Source organism: Oryza sativa, chromosome 1 (assembly GCF_034140825.1).
Source record: "Oryza sativa Japonica Group chromosome 1, ASM3414082v1".
NCBI classification, from domain to species: domain Eukaryota; kingdom Viridiplantae; phylum Streptophyta; class Magnoliopsida; order Poales; family Poaceae; genus Oryza; species Oryza sativa.
Genome location: NC_089035.1, coordinates 1,244,184 through 1,263,044, shown reverse-complemented (window position 1 = coordinate 1,263,044; position 18,861 = coordinate 1,244,184). Strand labels below are relative to the sequence as shown.

Genomic DNA, 18,861 nt, shown 5'->3' with positions numbered 1-18,861 from the left:
ATTACCGTTTCCATTTCCGATACCGACAATTACCGATACCGATTGAAACGGTCGGTGCAAACCGGAAACGGTAGCCGGAATTCTCGGAAATTTCCGTACCGTTTTCACCCCTAGTTCCATCCTAGTAAAGGTTGGGTTTTTCTTGGGACGGAGGCCGGCAGTGTTTGGTTTTGGTTTGGGGTAAAGATAGTTTGCTTCAATTAGGATCTTTTTGGCATCTACTTCTATCCATTGAAGATTAAAAACGAGGTTGAAGGAAAGTACAAGTTCGAATTTTTAACTCGAGTTTTCCTTACGAAAATTATAATTTAGAACATCAGAGTTCAAACTTCCAAATAGCAAAGCTTATGGCTGGTTAGAACTTGAAACTAGCACCTAAACTTGAACGGCATCAGAGCACTAATCACGAATTTAGGACATTACTAGTAGACCATCATGTTTCATGTCGATCGATCAGGACATGTCAATGTCAATGTCAATGCTGATGCTGAGCCTGATGAGCATCTCCTTGGACGTTCCGGCGTCGAGCAGGTGGAGGAAGCACGGCGGCACCGTCAGGAACCTGGCCTCCTCGTCGACGGCGACCTCGCCACCGGGCGCGGCGGCGCTGCTCGCCACCGCCGAGTCCATGTGGACGAAGTCCGCGGCGCCGCCGCCCGGGGCGTGCGCCCAGAGCTTGCAGCGGTAGCGCGGCCCCGCCGCGGCGTTCGCCCTGACGCACGCCACCGAGACGGCCCTCGCCACGCCGAGCGCGCCCACGGACAGGACGAACACGCGCTCGTCGTCCCCCCCGGCGGCCCCCGCGACGACCAGGTGGCGCCGCTCCGACTCCGGCACGTGGATGGTGAGGACCTCGCCGTAGGGGACCTTGCTGACGGGCCACGAGTGGTCGGCGACGAGGTGGGCGAGGAGCATCGGCGGCGAGCCGAGGAAGTCGCAGCGCGGCTCCGAGCAGGAGCAGGGCGCGTGCGGGCACGCGCGCTGGTGGGCGGCGACGTCGTGGTAGGCGACATAGCTCCGGCAGCCGAACAGGTCGTTGGGGCACAGGATCTTGGCGGCGCGGAGGAACGTGTCCAGCCCGGGGCATCGCGCGTAGACGCCGCCGCCGCCGCCGCCGCCGCACGTGTGGCACTTCTTGCCCGGGACGTCGCCATGGCAGCTGCTGCACGCCAAGTGCCCCGCCGCGCACTGCACGCCAAGAAATCGTCACTAGCCGAGCACCTCACGAATCGACAGCAAGAAGAAGAATAGGTGATGAATTGGACGAACAGCTGGTACCTGGTAGGTCGGGGGCTTGAGGGGGAGGAGGCAGAGGGGGCAGTGGAGCACGGCCAAGTCGATCCGCACGCTGATCTCCACACCCTCGAAGCCGTCGCCCACCGCCGCGGCGATCATCCCGCCGGCTTGGACTTCTTCTTCTTCTTCTCCGGCTCCGGCGGCTGCAGCAGCTCCCTCGCCGCGCGCCGCTTCCACCGCCATTTCTCGCTTGACTTGGCCGTTGGGCGACACCACCCACGCCGCCGCCTTCTTGGCGCCGCTCTGCTCGCCGTGCTGCATCGTCGTCTACGGCGATCGGCTCTTGTGTGCGTCCTTGTTGACTGAAAACTGCAACAGCATGAACAAACAATCGGTGGTTGGTTGCAGTTTGCAGCAATAGACGACCAGAGAGAGAATAAACCAAAAGGCATGAACCGGGAAGGGGGGGGGGGGTCATTCAACAAGCTCCTACATTATGAACTTTGAAAAGGCATGAACTTTGTTGCTGGTGCATTGTTGAGTAGCAGTAGAGTGGGAGGTGAGGTAGTAAAACTGTATTTGTCCATCCTATTTTAATGTAACCATGAGTTTTTACGTTTAATTTTAATCGTCCATCTTATTTAAAAAATTTTAAAATTAGTATTTTTATTGTTATGAGATGATAAAATATAAATAATATTTTACTCGTGATTTATATTTTTAATTTTTTTAAATAAGACGGACGATTAAAATTGGACATGTTAAATAATGGTTGTATTTAAAATGGGGATAGAGGGAGTACAAAATTGTTGTAATAATTATAGAGTGGAAAGTTACTCTCTTTCTTCAGTATTTCAAACGTTCTGGGTTCACGCCACGTCAACAGGGCAGCACTGCATTTACTTTAGAGTAGTACTGTAGCAGTATACCTCTGAATTCCAGTAAAAAAATAAACCGAACCATTTGTAACAAAAGAGAAAAAAAGATCTTTCACAAGAAGAGATATGTGTAGGAGTAGGTTGGCACTGTATTAAAGCAGAATTGTTACATCCAAACATGAAAAGAGGTGGCGGTTGCAATAATGCATAGTAGTGGCATGTGTATGTTTCAGTGAGGTAAAATGTTCAGAGTAACAAGTACTCCCTCCATTCCAAAATAAGTGCGGCTATATTTTTCCGCGGTCAACTTTAACCGTTCGTCTTATTTAAACAAAATTTAAAAACATAAGTCACGAGTAAAGTATTATTCATATTTCATCATCTCGTAACAACAAAAATCTAAGTATTAAAAATTTTTAAATAAGACGGACGATCAAGTTAGACATAGAAACTTATGGCTGTACTATTTTGGGACGGAGGTAGTACAGTAGTAATACTGCAACAAAATTTTACTGCACACCAGCGTTGGCTATTGAAGCCTGTACACGATATTTCTACTAGGATGCAACTTGAAGCCTGTAGTACGTACATTTCTGCCACGCTTGAAGCCTCTATACGACTATACGCCTCTTTTGCAGATATCGACTTGAAAGTTGAAGCAAGCTTTGGACTGGTAGTCCCCCCTTCCCAAAATAAGTTTATCTGATTTTAAAATAAATAAACCTTTTTATAAAAAACATATTTAGATATTAGAAAACTATCCAAATTTCTAGCACTAGCCAACCTAATATCGAGGATATGAGACATTATATATATATATCCAGATTAGTAGGAGGTTGGTTATTTTTTGGCAAATTTTGCCATAGGACATCGTGACTTTGCGATTTTAACTGTAGGACACCGCGCGAAGTGATTTTTAGGGAACCTCTCAAAATGTAGTTATTTGCTGGTGGACACCGCACCCATTAAATTAATGATTTCTGTGCTGACTAGATGAGATGGCTCCACTTTTTTATATGACTTGACTAAATTGCCCCTTATTCCTCTTTCTCTTCCTATCTTCTTCCTCTCTCTCCCTCGATGGCGCGCCTCGCGATGACCGTGCGGCGCGCGATGCAGGGACAGAGGGCGGTGGGTGACACGATGGCACACTCGTCTAGGAGTGGCGACCAGCGCGAAGGTGGAGTAGCGGCCGGCACGGCTTGCGGCGACCGTGCGGCGCGTTGTGGGCGGCCGGCGCGCGACGCGGGGGCGCACTCGTGCAGGAGCGGCGGTCGGTGCGATGGCGGAGCAACGACCGGCGTGGCTACGCGGCGTAGGGTGGCGGGCGATGCGAGCTGCCGGCGACGTGGCACAGTGCATTGGGTGATACGAGCAGCCGGCGACGCCGCACAGGGCATTGGGCGATACTAGCAGCCGGCGACGCCGCACAGGGTGGCGAGCGATGCAATGGCGCCCTCGTGCAGGAGTGACGGGCCACCGCGAAGGTGGAGTAGCGGACGACGCGGCTCGCGGCAACCGTGCGGCGTGATGCGGGCGGCGCGCGACACGGTGGTGCACTTGTGCAGGAGCGGCGGCCGGCGCGATGGCGGAGCAACGGCTGGCGTGGCTGTGCGGCACTAGCTGCAGCAGAAGACGGCCGCTGCCACCGTAGACGACTGCCCCCGCCGCCGCCCCCACGCCCAGCTCTTCTCTGCTCCGCTCCCTGACCCCACAGCGCCGCCCGACGTGTGGCGCTTCCTCCCTCGCCGGCATACGGCTCCAATCAGCTGGCCTCCCTCGCCGGGTTCCTGCTTGTGGGTTAGCCCAGCACGAGCCATCTCCTTCGCGTCGACATGGAGGACGGAGAAGCACTAGCAATAGCAGTGTGGAAGGAGGGGATAGAGAGAAGAGAGAAGGAAAGACCTGACATATGGACCCAAGGACATTTTAGAACTTTCACACAATTTCTCTCTCCTTTTCACACAATTTCTCTCTCCTATTCAACTGGAAATTATTAATTTAATGGGTGCGGTGTCCACCAGCAAATAACCACATTTTGAGAGTGTATTCCCCCAAAAGTCACTTCGCGCGGTGTTCTACAGCTAAAACCGTAAAGTCACGATGTCCTGTGGCAAAATTTGCCTTTTTTTTTAACTAGGGAGCATAAACATTGGACCACCTCTCTTCCTCCTCTGGTGCAGCACTGCGTGATGCAATAGTCGAAATCATGCATGTGAGCAATGGCGTCCAATTTCTGAAACGGTAGCATCATACATGAACAGTTCATCATCGGTTCACAAATCTCAAGTTAAATTACTAACAACATTAGAGTCAAACCGTACAAAATTCCTACACAAGTCATGAGTTAAACCATACTCCATTACTCATATATTGGCTAGTGCTAGTCAATACACAAAAGATCAAGTACTAATACCAGACTGTCATCTTAAGCATATACTCTATTGGATTCACATAAGCTTCACTGCAATCTCCTCAGGGACCTGGCTCGTGGAGTGGTGGGCTTGGCAATGGCGGGAGCAGCTCGATCGATGCGGATGCTGAGGATCGGCGTCTCGCCGGACACCTCGTGAAGCAGCTCCGGCGGCACCACCAAGAACATCCCCTGCTCCGCCGCCGGGAACCCGCCGGAGAGGTCGCTGCTCCTCACCTTGGACGTCATCATCACCATGTTGTCGCTGTTGGTCGGCACCTCCACCCACAGCTTGCACTTGTACTGCGCCGCCGCCGCGTCGTCGCCGTTCGCCCGGACGCACGCCACGCACACCGCCGCGCCGACGCCGACGCCGCACGGGGACGGGGACACCACCAGGAACATGGCGCGGTCGTCCTCCCCGACGAGGACGTGGCACCGCCGGGGCAGCGGCACGGCGAGCCTGCACGGCTTCGCGTAGCTGATCTGCGTGACGGACCAGGGGTGGTCGGTGGCGAAGTGGCCGAGGAGCGCCGCCGGCGAGCCGCGGAAGCCGCAGCCGGGGTCCGGGCAGGAGCAGGGCGCGCACGGGCACGCGCGCTGGTGCTCGGCGGCCGCGCCGTACACGACGTAGCTGTCGCAGCCGTACGGCGCGTGGGCGCACGCCACCTTGGCGGCGCCGACGATGGCGTCCAGCTCGGCGCAGTGGGCGTACGCGGCGGCGCGGCGGCAGAGCTGGCCGTGGTTGCCGCGGCAGCCGGAGCACACCACGTGCGCCGCCTCGCACTGCAAAACCACACAACAAAAGAAGATTTGATCCAAACACAAAAATCCAAGATTACAACAAAAGCTATCAAACATTCGACGACATGAGAAGAAAAACAAAAAGAAACAAATGAAATCAAGAGAGGAATCTTGAAATGAAGTGAGAGTGAGAGTGAGACCTTGAAGACGGGAGGCTTGAGGGGGAGGAGGCAGGCATGGCAGTGGAGCAAGCCGACGGCGATCCTGACGTCGATCTGCGGGTCGTCCATGGCGGTGGCCACCACCAGAGGCCCCGTCTTTGCGCTCTCTTCTTCTTGGCTCATCTCTCCTTCCTCCGCCTCCTCTTCCTCCTGCTTCACCTCGACGTTGGCCCTCGCCTTCTTGCCGCCGGCGTGGCCGTTCTCCGCCGCCGACGAGCTCCTCTTGTTCTGCTCAGCCATTTCTGCAGTCTCCGGAGATGATGTGGTGGTGGTGGTAGTAGTAGAACAAAACGTAGTAATCAGTTCATTGCAAGAAGCCAAGAACTAGAAAGCGAGAGAGAGACAGAGAATGTGTTGTTGAGTCATGTGGTGGGACTGGGAAGAGATGAGCATGAGCTCATGAGCCAAATGAAGTGAGACAGTGTGCAACATCACAGGATCAGTCGGTTCCCAGAAACGGATATGGGGATTAACTAGCCTCTGGACCCAAGATTTGTTGTTTTTACTTGATTGATGACACAAGTTGATTCATCACGCATTACTGTTGAGTTACTACGGACTAGTTCAGTAAGGTAGTGTTTAGTTACAAATTTTTTTTCTTCAAACTTTCAATTTTTTCATCACATCAAAATTTTTCTACACACATAAACTTTCAACTTTTCAGTCACATCATTCTAATTTCAACCAAATTTTCAATTTTAATGTGAACTAAACGTAGCCTAATACACTGTTTAAGGAGGCGACATATAAGTATTAGGGTGTGTCACATTTAAAAAAAAATATGAGGGAGTATATCAGTAGCCGTTCATCATTGCCAGTTTGCAACCACTTTGGCCTTCCTTTGCCACTATGCGTTTGTTTAGGGCTGTATTTAGTTACTTTCAAAGGTAGAAGTTTGGGTTGAAATTGGTACGATGTGACTGAAAAGTTGTGTGTATGATAGGTTGATGTGATGGAAAAAGTTGGAAGTTTAGATCTAAACACAGCCTAGGAGATTAGAGATAGAAAGCACATCATTTTCCACACGCACGCTTTCCAAACTACTAAACGGTGTGTCTTTTGTAAAAATTTTCTATAGAAAAGTTGCTTTAAAAATCATATTAGTTCATTTTGAAATTTAAAATAATTAATACTCATTAGTCATGCAATAATAACTCACCTCGTTTTGCGTATCTTCCTAATCTTCTCTATCTCCCCTTTCTCTACAAGGTGGTCAGATCATTGGATCAAGCAACCGTAAAGGCGCAATGCAATTTCTCATGAGACCTTTTACGGTGTTTGAGAGTACTTAAATGTATTGAGAGGTGGAACAATATAAACCATTAATTAAAAGAGAGACAAGTGTCACGCCCCGAACTAGCCCCGAACAGAACTAGCCCGTGACGCTCCAAATTAACCTGTTAATCGATACCAGTCCCAGGAAGACAGAATATCACAGCAACAGAGGTCTCTTTATTACAGAGTAGGTGTACAGTCATGTTGGGCTGCGGACAGATCCCGAGCTCACAACTGCATTACAAAAGGGAAAGCGGAAGCCAAGACTTGGACCCATCATCACAGGCACGACTTGGGAACTAGACCGAAACCCTAAAACTCATCGTAGCCGACTTGCTCCTAGAAAAACTCCTCGTCAGCGGGATCCACTTCATCCTCTTCAGCAACTGGGGGGGAATTATTTATATAGAGCAAGGGTGAGTACAGGAGTACTCAGCAAGCCATGGGAATTAAGTGTTTAATGCAGGCTTCAAAGGTAAGGCTGTTGTTTTTGCAAATGACTTTATTTAAACTCCTTTTTGAAACAACTAAGTGAGTGATTCTCAAACGACACGGATGAGGCAGTGCGTCTCGTCCGGCCGGAGTATGTGCGATGTATCAGTCTTTGAATTGATTCAAGGTTGGCACCCGGCCACAACTTTCAAACGGCCACCCGGGCCTAGCTGATCCCATCAGCCGCAGATTTTCCAAACATCGATCCCATTCCACAACAGCAATTTCACAAAGCAGTAGTCAAACAAAACTACGCTAGGAATCACCTCACATCCGCCCATGACCGTGGGCATGGCTGTTCGAACAGTTTAATAACCTCTGCAGAGGGGGTACACTTTACCCACACGACATTACTAACCCGGATCACCCAGCCCGTGGGGATCAGCCACGTCGGGAGACCTCCAAGCTTTCATGACAAGGCATTTCCAAAGCCGACACAGGTTTACCATATGCCGACGAGAGGGGTCCCAGACCAACAACAGGTTAGGTCCCAGACCATACTGTGCCAGGAAGCCCAAGGGTCCTCCCCGACACCACCCCGGCGAATCCACTTGTCTCTCGGCATCAAGGCTCCCCTGATTAGCTAATTACTCAGCCAGGGGTGCCCCATTCCACCCATGTGGTCGCACTATTGTATGCTCGGATGTAATTCCAAAGGAAAACGGTCCTTAAGTGCAAGAGCGGGAAACCGTACTCCCGGTACATTTCCCGATCCGCGATTTTGGAAATTCATTTAGTTCGCAAGCACCGACCCAGGTGTCGGGTTTTCCAAGTCTTTTGTAAAACCCAAGTTTTACCCATCGTTAGATATTTTAAATTTGAGGGGAGGTGTTCCGATGCGCGTGCCCGAGGGCCCGTGCATCGAAGCACAACAGGTGACAAAGAAGGTTTAAGTGTTCAACAATTCAAGGAGGGTAATTGCAGCAATTAGGATTGGGGGCCGGCAGGCTATCTCGCAAGCCGCGGCCGAATTACTTGTGTAAATCCTATTCATGCAATATTTGCGGAAAAGAAATACTTAGATTTAAATTATCGGTGCAAGATGATCAAAGGTGACTTGCCTTGCTCGAGATCTTGAGCTTGATCCTCGAAATCCTCGCACTGCGGGTCTTCGGGCTCCGAAACTACACGCAAAACGGGACAACTCAACAAACAACGAAAATAAAGCTCTATTATTGACCTCTAAACGTGCCATTAAATAGATCTCGAGATTTGAAGAATTTTAGAAGTTGAACAGAGTCAAACCGACATACGATTAAGAAGATATTGAATTTCTAAGATTATTGGATTTTTGGTCTAAAGGAAAAAGGATTTAATTAAACCCTTTTGAAAAAGAGAAAAGAAAGAGGGAGGGGAAACAGACTTCCCTCGGGCGGCTAGGGTGCGACCCGAGAGAAAAGGGCGGCTCGGCTGAGCTTAATGGGCCGGCCGGCCCGAGAAGGCGGCCCAAGGCACGCGCGGGAGGGGAGGAGAGGGGGAGCCAGTGGGCCGGGCTCACCTCGCGTGGTCCCGAGCGGGACCCGCTTGTCGGTGGCACGGTTCACCGTGCGGAGGGAGCACGCGGCGCGCGCTAGGATTTGGGGGAGGGACGCGGTGCACGCGCGCGGCTCGCGGGGGTGCGGTTGCGGCGGGCCCACGCGCAGCCTCATGGCTCATGGTGGACCGCGCGCGCGAGCGGGGCAGAGGGGAGCGGCGGACCGAGGTCGGCTTGACCCGGTCTTAGCCGAGCTGGCACCGACGTGGCGCCTACGTGGCTGCCACACAGGCCGGCGGGAGGTTGAAGACGGCGCCGGCCAAAACGGACGGCGGACGGCGGCTACGAACGGCGGGGCGAACCACGGCGATACCGGCGGAAGCGGGCACACCGGGTGGTTGCACGAGACGAGGGGAGACGATCCAACGGCTCGGATTCGCCGGAGGGAGCTCGACGGCGGCGGATTGCGGCGGCGGCAACCGTCGGCGAGGGAAGGGGGAAACGGCGACGGCGCGACGGGAGGTCGATTCGGGCGAGCTAGAGCATCTACGCGACTCCGGGAATCCGTTTCTAGCGTCAGATTGGACGGAGACACTACGAGAGAGGCCGGCGACGTGTGGGCGCTACCGAGCACGGGCGGCGACGGCGGCGAGCACACAGCGAGCGGCGGCAACGGTCGGGGCGGCGCCAGCTAGCTACGGGGAGGCTATACAAGCTTCTACCGAAAGCTAAGGGGAAGAGGAGGAACGAGGAGGGAGAACGGGGAGGATGCACTACCGCTGTAGAGGAGGGCGCTGTGACGAGAGGCCGACGGCACGGGAGTGATCTCTCCGGCCTCAGGCCGGGGAAGAGGAAGAAGACGAGCGCCCAGAGTCCCCTTCCGCGTCCTAGCGCACACCGGCTCCTCCGGCACACGCGACGGCAGCGGTCGGCGATAGAGAGACAGAGGGGATGGCAATGGCGTGGTGGAGCGAGGGGGAATGGGGAGGGAAAGGAAGGGAGGGCGCCTTGGTTTAATAGGAGGGCAATGCCGGTTTGGAAACCGACCTAGGGCGGTCAAAGAGCAAGCTGGCGCTCGGCGGTCACGGCCAAAACGGCGATAGGGAGGATGACGCCGGCGGGGAGAAAAAGGAAGAAAGGAAGGGGGAAAGGAGACTTGCCTCTTGCCACTTTGGGAAAAGAAGGAAGGAGAGAGAGGGCGACGAGGCAGTGGGAGGAGGAGCTCTGCCTCCAATCCTTGGGAGCATGCGCGGTGGTGGCGGGGCCGGGTCGTAACGACGGCGATGACGGCGGGGGCGGTTTGGAAGGGCGCGGCTACAGGGCGGCAGGCGCTGACGGCGGCGGCGACTGGCCGGTCGGCCACCACGGCGCGCGCGCGCGCGGGAAGCAATGGCGCGGGGGATTCAAAACTCGGGGGCGGGGCTCGCCGGGAAGAGAGAGACGGGGAGGGAGAGCAGGAGAACGAGAAAGAGGGAGAGCTCGGCTCGGCGTCGGCTCACGCGCACGCGCGTGCGACGCACGGGCGGGACGAGGGAGAGGAGGGCTGAGGGAGGGAGAGAGAGAGAGAGAGAGATGGGCCGAGAGGAAATCGGCCCACCGAACCTAAGAGAGGAAAAATAGACTTTTGCGGAGGAATTTGATTTGGGGAGGATTTTTGGATCCGGGATTTGAATTTGACGATAGATCGAGGATTCGAGATCAGGGATTGGCACGGAGACTGACAACAAGCAAAGAAACAGATTTCGCAATTAGGGTTTTTAGTATTTAAATTTTCCCGCTAGGCGCCACGACGGAACGGGCGCTACAACAAGTACGGAATAAAATTATCATAACTAATAGCAATGGCCAATAGAGTAATTAACTACTAAAAGAAGAAGAGCATTTTGAGTGAATCAAATACCTAGGTCCAATCACCAGTATTGTTAGGTAGAAAACAAAGTAAATCTTTCGGACAATTCAATGCAACAATCGATCCGTGCTTCTGCACCAGAAAAAAAAAAAAGAGAAGAGATCGACGCCTCCTTTCTTCGACCCTGGCTTTGTTCTTGCTCTAGGGTTTGAATTGTTCCACTAGAAGGAGACAAAGGAGGAAATATCGGCACGGTTGAGGGTTCAAGATGGGCCGATAGACGGCTAGGCGCAAGCGCATCGGGTAATATCTCCTCTGCTCCTATACTTATTTACACAATTGATTCGTTATTTACATAGTTAACAAATTCCTTCGTATAAGCGACTAAAATGAGATATCCCTTTCTGTTCTTCTTCTAGGGTTTGAATAGTTGAACCTGAAGGATATAGGGTCGAGAGAGAAGCTCTGGTATCTTGTTTGTTAACCTACCATAGCATGTTCAGATGGATGCAATCATTAGAAATATTTTATCTACAGTTTATGTTTTCCATGAATAAAATGCAAAACTTAAATTGACGTAAACCTTGAGTGATATTTGATGTTCTTGGGAACAAAATATAAATATCAAAATAACTATGCAAATAACGTAATGGATAATTAATGGGAAGAGTTCTACGATATTCTTGGGAACAAAATATAAATCTAGAGAAAACCACGTAAATTAGAACTTTAATGCTAGTACTACCTCCGTCCAAAAAAAAGTGCAGTCGTGGATATCCGTGTCCAACATTTGATCGTTCGTCTTATTCAAAAAAATTGTGAAAAATTTAAAAATATTTAGTCACACATAAAGTACTATTCATGTTTTATCATCTAATAGTAATACAAATAATAATCATAAAAAAATTTCAAATAAGACGAACGGCCAAACGTTAAACGTGGATAGTGCAAAACTGCACTTATTTTGGGACGGAGGGAGTATCATGCAAACAACTTAACTGGTGCCGACGCGGTACCGATCTAAATTTGCAGACAACTCTTTCCTCTCATCTCTACTAGCAAATTTATCTTTTTGCCCTTGGTACCTAAGGCTGTGTTCGCATGCCCTGGTTTGGAACCCATCTCCTCCACACGGAAAAGGGAGCGGTTCATTAGCACGTGATTAACTAAGTATTAATAATTTTTTAAAAAATAGATTAATTTGATTTTTTTAAGCAACTTTCCTATAGAAAATTTTTGCAAAAAACACACCGTTTAGCAGTTTGAAAAGCGTGCGCGCGGAATACGAGGGAGAGGGGTTGGGAACATGGAGCAAAGAACAATGTGTAAAGTGCCTATGCCAATACTCAAATACCTTTTACAGGGTACTTTTCATTATGAAGCGTTGACTCTTTACTCTTTTTGAAATGCAAACACCGTGAAAGGTCTCATTTCTCATACAACATCCTTGTGTTGCCTCCTCAAGACCTGAATGATTGATATACTGAATTTCTACTGCGTTGTGGTCATGATTGCAACTCAATGGTAGCATTGAACGGTGGTTATTTTGTAAAGACTAAAACTTGGAAGAGTTAGCGTGCGTTTGGATTAGGAACGAAGTAGAATGAACTTGACTCATCCTCGCATTTAGAGGGGAAGATCCTAACTATCCATACAACATGAGAAATGGGATTATCTTGTTTTTGAGAGATAGGATAATGTGGTCCGTATGTTAGCGAGAGAGAAGTCAGTTAGATTACTCCGTCGATTTTCACTGTATAAGGCTGGCATGAACCTAAGGGAAGAATATTAATTTTAAAGACTGATCCCATTTCACGTGTCTCTAAACCAAACAGGCAAACACCCTCAAGAAGTTAGCAATCCCGTGCTGTGGCCTGAACCTATGGATTGAGTGGTCTCTGTTGGCCACAACCCATAAAAGGCCCTCATCATCATCTGTCATTCTGTTGAGCTTGTACATTTTGTGGATGATGGATTCAGATCAATAGTATATCTGGCCTTGTTTAGATCTAAAAAATTTTGGCTAAAAACATCACATCAAATGTTTGATACATGCATGGATACATTAAATGTGGAAAAAAACCAATTGTACACCTTGCATGTAAATTGCGAGATGAATCTTTTAAGCCTAATTACGCCATGATTTGACAATATGACGCTACAATAAATATTTGCTAATGACAAATTAATTAGGCTTAATAAATTCGTCTCGCAGTTTACATACGGAATCTGTAATTTGTTTTATTATTAGTCTACGTTTAATACTTCAAATGTGTGTCCGTATACTTTAAAAACTTTACACCCAAAGAACTAAACACACCCAGAACTATTTTCAACAGCGGAAACAACATAATAGAAAATTAGCATGGAGTCATTCAAGTTCATACTTCATACTACTACATACCATCTTTTGTCATACGTTCTGAAGTCCTGACTGGAACACAGATGGTAGTATTGAAGTGAAGCGGCACTGCTTGGCATTGAAATGCAGGTGATGAATTTTGTGTCCAATTCCTGGTGCAGTAGACTTCCTTTTACAGACATGGGAATGATGGGATCCACCCACAAATTACTGCGGGAATTCAACTGTTTTACTGTTTTTCCGTGAAATTCTTGCAAAATTTCTACAATATTCATGAGTTGTGTATTACTTATTGGCTAGACATGCAAAAGATAAACCATTCTACAGTACTAGGTTGCATTCTTTCCCACAGCTTCAAAGATCAAATTAGCACGCATTCCAAAATATTGAACGGTATGTTTTGTCTAAAATAATTTTATATATAAGCTCCTTAAAGAAATAAGTAAATCCAAAGTAATTTCGTTAATAGCTTATCTAGTGCTAAAAATCAAAACCGAAACGCTGGAGACCCTAAGCTTCAGTGCATTCCCTTCTGGGACCTGGCTCGTGTAGTCGTGAACTTGGGCGTGGCAGCAGCAGCTCTATCAATGCGGATGCTGAGGATGGCCGCCTCGCCGCCGGGCACGCCGTGCAGCATCTCCGGCGGCACCCACAGCAGCATCCCCTTGTCCGCCGCCGGGAACCCGCCGGCGAGGTCGCTGCTCCTCACCATCGACGTCATCATGGCCATGTTGTCGTCGTTGCTAGGCACCTCCACCCACAACTTGCACTTGTACCGCGCCACCGCCGCCGCGTTGTCGCCGCCGCCGTTCGCCCTGACGCAGACCACGCACACCGCGGCGCCCGCGCCGACGGCGCACGACGACACGAGGAACACGGCGCGGTCGGCCTCCCCGACGAGGACGTGGGCGGGCGGCGGCACGGCGAGCTTGCGCGGCTTCCCGTAGGCGATCTCGGCGACGGGCCAGGAGTGGCCGGCGGCGAGGTGGCCGGGGAGCGCCGCTGGCGAGCTGCGGAAGCGGCAGCCGGGCTCCGGGCAGGAGCATGGCGCGCACGGGCACGCGCGCTGGTGGTCGGCGACGCCCGCGTACACGACGTAGCTGCTGCAGCCGTACGGCGCGTGGGCGCACGGCACCTTGGCAGTGGCGACGATGGCGTCCAGCTCGGCGCAGTGGCTGTACACGGCGGCGCCACCGCACAGCTGCCCATGGTGGCCGCAGCGGCAGCCGGAGCACACGATATGCGCCTCATCGCACTGCAATTAATCACAAACACAACAACAAGAAGAACAAGAAGAAATTAAATCGAGATAGGAATCTTTTTTTTAACGACTCGCACAACATAGTGTGAAATTCTATTGATAGATAGAGTAGGAAAAAATTACAGGATTATAATCCTAGGCCAACAAAGAAACATGGCCGAGATCGTTCAAAACCTAACCCTTATAATCAACACAAGCCTCGCTCTATCAAAGTCTTGAGAAGTTAAGAAGAGAGGGTGAGAAAGAAGGATCAAGATAGGAATCTTTGCATCCGAATTAGATCAACAGAGAGCAGTGACCTTGAAGACGGGAGGCTTGAGAGGTTGGAGGCAAGCATGGCAGTGGAGCAAGGCGACGGCGATCCTGACGTCGATCTGCGTCTCCTCCTCCGTCTGCTCCATGGCGGCCATGGTCACCAGAGGGAAAGCTCCCGTCCTTTGGGTTTCTTCTTGGCTCACTTCTCCTTCCTCAACCTCTTCTTCTTCCTCTTGCTGCTGCTCCTGCTTGACCTCGCCATTGGCCCTCGCCCTCTTGTTCTGCTCCACCATATCTCCACTCCACTCCAATGGACGGGGTAGCTGACCACCTTTTTCTTGGGTCGCAGATAGATGCTTTTGGCTTCGGTCACTACTGATCATTTCACCAAAAGTGAGCTGTTGAGTCATGCCAAGATTGCAATGTGATTTATAAGTACAATTAACTCGTGTTGTTGTTGCTAACTAACTACCTACAAACAAGCAACATAACACGTGCATACTGGTCAATTGATTCAGTTAAGCTGAACATGAGGCAATCAACCAACAATCAAGTGCCAGTCAGTCGCTACTGACGATTGTTGTGTCTCTTTTGATGATGATAACAAGAAGCCGACTGATTACGCATGTTATCACTTATCAGCAATGTACTACTCAATGATTTGCCCTTGAAAAGATGAACTTTTGGTTTTGCACTGAAGACCCATAGCAAAGAAGAAGATGATGTTGAGGGAGTGTGTCGTGTTGAGTTGTCATTTTCTGTATATTGATGCCTCAAGTCTGAAGATATCGTAGGCTTTCTCAGATCAGTAATAATCATTCATTGCCACTAAGGTCAGTTCATGGCACCAAGCACCATAAAGATGGGAATTTTGCGCCTAAAGATGTATAGTTGGGTTCTTGCATGCTTTCAAAGCAAGTTATTCGATCGCAAGCACCTATAAATATAGCCATGATACAGTAGTTAGGATCGTATAATGCACACAACTTGTCACAGTATTTTCTTTGGCACAACCTTCGCATCCACGTGTCGGCTTCTAGATTCATGTATACGAATACAGAAAAAATTGCTGCTAACTTTTGTTGCATGCAGCACAGCATCTGAAACTCCTATCAGGAGAAGAGGTCTGAAGTCTGAACCTATATGATGGACTTGTCCCTGTTGGCCAATATCCACAAGGCATCCATTATAGCCTCTGTTGAGCTTGTTCTTTTTTTTTTTTTCAAATAATCGATTCAGAACAATTGTATATCTATTTGCACACTTGCATGATCCCATCAATGGAGATATCACTATCAGTAGACTCTAATGAACTTGTAATACGTATTGCAACAGCGCTAATTGAGCTCACTTGAGCTCGACGAAGACGAGGAGGCCCTCAGCCTCAGGGGGAGCATCCAGCATGGCGCCCGGGACGAACAGGAAGGAGCTCGCCCTGTACGGCGCCGTCAGCCGCCCCACGCTCTCCGTCTCGCCGACCAGCGACAGCACGCCGCCATTGGCGGCCACCATGATCTTGTACCTCAGCTCCCCCTTGTCTTCTTCTTCTTCTTCTTCTGCCTTGAGCCTGACCATCCACAGCGACCAGCCTCGCGGCGCCTCGCTCCGGTCGACGGCGAGGAGGAACACCGCCCTGTCCCTGTCGTCGCCGGCGAGGTACACCAGCCGGGCCGGCTCGCCGTGGCACATTCTGAGCGGGGAGAGGGTGGTGCGGTCGACGCGGGTGCGGCCGATCTCCGGGTGCTTGCGCTCGAGGTGTTCGACCAGGGACACGCCGGAGTAAGGGGAGGAGGAGCAGCCGCGGATCGGGCAGTAGCACGGCGAGTGGGCGCACGCCGCCTCGTGCGCCTCCCGCTCGCCGTAGGGCACCATGGCGGCGCAGCCCTTGTGGTTGAAGGAGCACGGCACGGCGAGGGCGGCGAGGAAGTGCTCCATGGCGCGGCAGCGCGTGGTGGTGGCCTCCGGCGCGCGGCACCACTGGCACTCCTGCCCCATCTCCGCGACGCACGTCGAGCAGGTGATGTGCCCTCTCCTCATGCACTGCATGATTATTAACAACAACTATAAGCTTAATTGTCTTCCTAAGCTTTCGCGTCTCATGGCAAACAACGACATGAACAATGTGATCAATATTATAGCACGCAGATTCTCAAGAATTCAGGATGTCGTAAGGAGAGTATCGAAATAGAAGTAGAAAGTGTTCAGGCATGGAATGCTGGTTCAGAATGTTCAGACAGTCCTATAAATCTGAAATAATATTGTAGTATGATCAAAGTTCGATGATTATTCAGCACATATTCGTGTCAGTTTGTTGAAACTTGAAACTGAATGAGTAATCACTGGACGTTCTACTACAAAGAGTTAAGAATTGAGACATTTGCAGATAATGCAGATATGACCTGAACATGATTAAAGTTTCTTTTCTGAAACACTGAAAAACTTATAACACGAAGAGCAAAGTAAATACTAATAAACAAACTTGTAAATGGAATCATGATCAGCAAGAAGAAGGATCAATATATGCTTATTTACCTGATAAAGTGGGGGAGTGAGAGGGCCGAAACAGACATCACATTCCAGAACCTCAGGATCTACAGTGACAGTGATAGCCCTCTTGTCTCGAGCTGCACTCTCACCATCCACCTTTCCCTTCTTTTCTGAATTGTTCTGCTGCGTCTCTGAAGCTCTCGGACACGACCTCTTCTCACGAGCCATCTGTAAAACCGCCATGTTGGAAGCGTATCAGAATTCAGAATGTTTCAGAGATTTCAGGGCTGTCGAAATTAATCCCAATCGGAATTAGGATGCTAAGCACCAATATGAGAACAAATTGATCACATATCTTAAGGACTATACTCGCAATAATCACTTCAATAGCAGTTAATCTAAATCCTAAGATCATCATCATCTTCATCTAATCATACAGCCCGTGTTTTCCTCGCAAGAAACTCATGACTGAAGAACAGAAGAAGCAGATCGATTTTGGTCCAAGAGAACAAACAATCGTTGAAAGAAGAAAGTTGCTCACCTTGGTGGATGATGTATCGCCTTCTTTAGTGGATAATTTTAATTCTTTTTGTGTCGGCTACCTTGGAGTTGGGGATTAGCGGTTATCGAAAAATTCTCTTGACAAGCCCTAATATTATCCTACGCGATTTCCTCAAATCTTACAGCCCAGTCTGGCCCGGCCCGTTCGTTCAAGGCTGTGGCCTCTTTTAGGCCGCGTCACATCTTTCAGCCCATAAGAGTTGGCAGACTCTACTCACATGGAATTCCTACTCACATCCCATTTTGATCAACACCTAAGGTTCTTAAGGTCTTTTCAAAATAATCATCATTTTACAAGAAAATGTGTTGCATGCGACCAACTAAAATTAATTTTTAGGTTTATTTAGGGTTAATTTGATCCATGCCAGTGCAAATATGCCATTCCATATAAATGCCATTACAATTCGTTTATTTGTAACCTTGACATTGAAATTTACAAAATTAGAACCGTGCCACTGCCGTCACATTTTCCATCCATCTCCTCATCTGCACGTGGGTTTCACACATCAGATTCATCTTCTTCCTCGTTACTCCCCTCTTCTTTCTTTCACATCTCTCTCCACCACTTATCCACCTCCCCACCAATCCATCCTGTCCTCTCCTCTCATCTCACCAGACGCAGCGAGTATGGAGGTTGGTGCGAGAGCAGCTGTGAGGAGGTCAGCGCGAAGGGCGAGAGTGATTTTTCTTTATGTTAAATCTGTACTTTTATGAAAAATATATTCTTAATTCTGTATTTTTTTATGTAGTGACCAAAGTGCATATAATTTGTAGAATTTACTAAAAAAAATTAAAGGCATATTCAGTTGTAGCCAAAATAAACATGCCAAAATTTTGGCAAGTTAGCAATATTGTCAAAATTTTGGCAAGATTTCTTATGTATTTACCAAAGTTTGGCAACAAACTAAGCGTAGACACATTTTTAGCAACTAAGCTAAAAAATAGTATGATTGAAAATGGCACTAATCTCAGTAGGCCCTAAATAGGTAAAAAAAAAATCGCCATTCGCACCCACGTGCCGACGCGAGGAACCGGTGTAACAGGATTGAATTTGTTCGGAGTTCGTAACACTCGGAGCCGGGCGTACGTCTGGATCCCTGACTTATCTGAATCTGATTGTGAAGCATGCTTTTGAGTTGAGTACAAACAGAAGATGGAAGAACATAGCATCCACAATTGCTGGCCTGAAATAGTCTGTTAAACTCTGAGCTGTCTCTGTGGTTACAGCTCTGACACTTAATATTCATATTCATATTCATTTACTGCCTTAGATTTTCATTTACTGTAATAGTCTGTTAAATCACTTCGTATTCATTTACTGCCTTAGATTTTCTAGTGAAACATGGCTCACTT

At 49.4% G+C, this 18,861-nt stretch overlaps 4 protein-coding genes across 4 annotated transcripts; all 4 read right to left on the bottom strand.

Moving 5' to 3' along the window:
• Positions 1 to 273: 273 nt before the first annotated feature.
• Positions 274 to 1,688, bottom strand: LOC4326048 (E3 ubiquitin-protein ligase SINA-like 10). Its single transcript, XM_015785381.3, has 2 exons — positions 1,279 to 1,688; positions 274 to 1,188 (listed from the first exon to the last, which is right to left on the bottom strand). The coding sequence occupies exons 1-2, from the start codon at positions 1,555 to 1,557 to the stop codon at positions 454 to 456; spliced, it is 1,014 nt and encodes a 337-aa protein (XP_015640867.1). The 5' UTR covers positions 1,558 to 1,688; the 3' UTR covers positions 274 to 453.
• A 2,697-nt stretch (positions 1,689 to 4,385) lies between these two features.
• Positions 4,386 to 5,926, bottom strand: LOC4326047 (putative E3 ubiquitin-protein ligase SINA-like 6). Its single transcript, XM_015785398.3, has 2 exons — positions 5,472 to 5,926; positions 4,386 to 5,313 (listed from the first exon to the last, which is right to left on the bottom strand). Exons 1-2 carry the CDS (start codon positions 5,730 to 5,732, stop codon positions 4,576 to 4,578), a joined length of 999 nt encoding a protein of 332 aa, XP_015640884.1. The 5' UTR covers positions 5,733 to 5,926; the 3' UTR covers positions 4,386 to 4,575.
• Positions 5,927 to 13,151: 7,225 nt separating this feature from the next.
• Positions 13,152 to 14,984, bottom strand: LOC112937615 (E3 ubiquitin-protein ligase SINA-like 5). The gene is made up of 2 exons (XM_026022434.2): positions 14,505 to 14,984; positions 13,152 to 14,199 (listed from the first exon to the last, which is right to left on the bottom strand). Exons 1-2 carry the CDS (start codon positions 14,868 to 14,870, stop codon positions 13,462 to 13,464), a joined length of 1,104 nt encoding a protein of 367 aa, XP_025878219.1. The 5' UTR covers positions 14,871 to 14,984; the 3' UTR covers positions 13,152 to 13,461.
• A 603-nt stretch (positions 14,985 to 15,587) lies between these two features.
• On the bottom strand, positions 15,588 to 17,190 carry LOC9268150 (E3 ubiquitin-protein ligase SINA-like 11). Its single transcript, XM_015780735.2, has 2 exons — positions 16,993 to 17,190; positions 15,588 to 16,500 (listed from the first exon to the last, which is right to left on the bottom strand). The coding sequence occupies exons 1-2, from the start codon at positions 17,188 to 17,190 to the stop codon at positions 15,808 to 15,810; spliced, it is 891 nt and encodes a 296-aa protein (XP_015636221.1). The 3' UTR covers positions 15,588 to 15,807.
• Between the last annotated feature and the right edge of the window lie 1,671 nt (positions 17,191 to 18,861).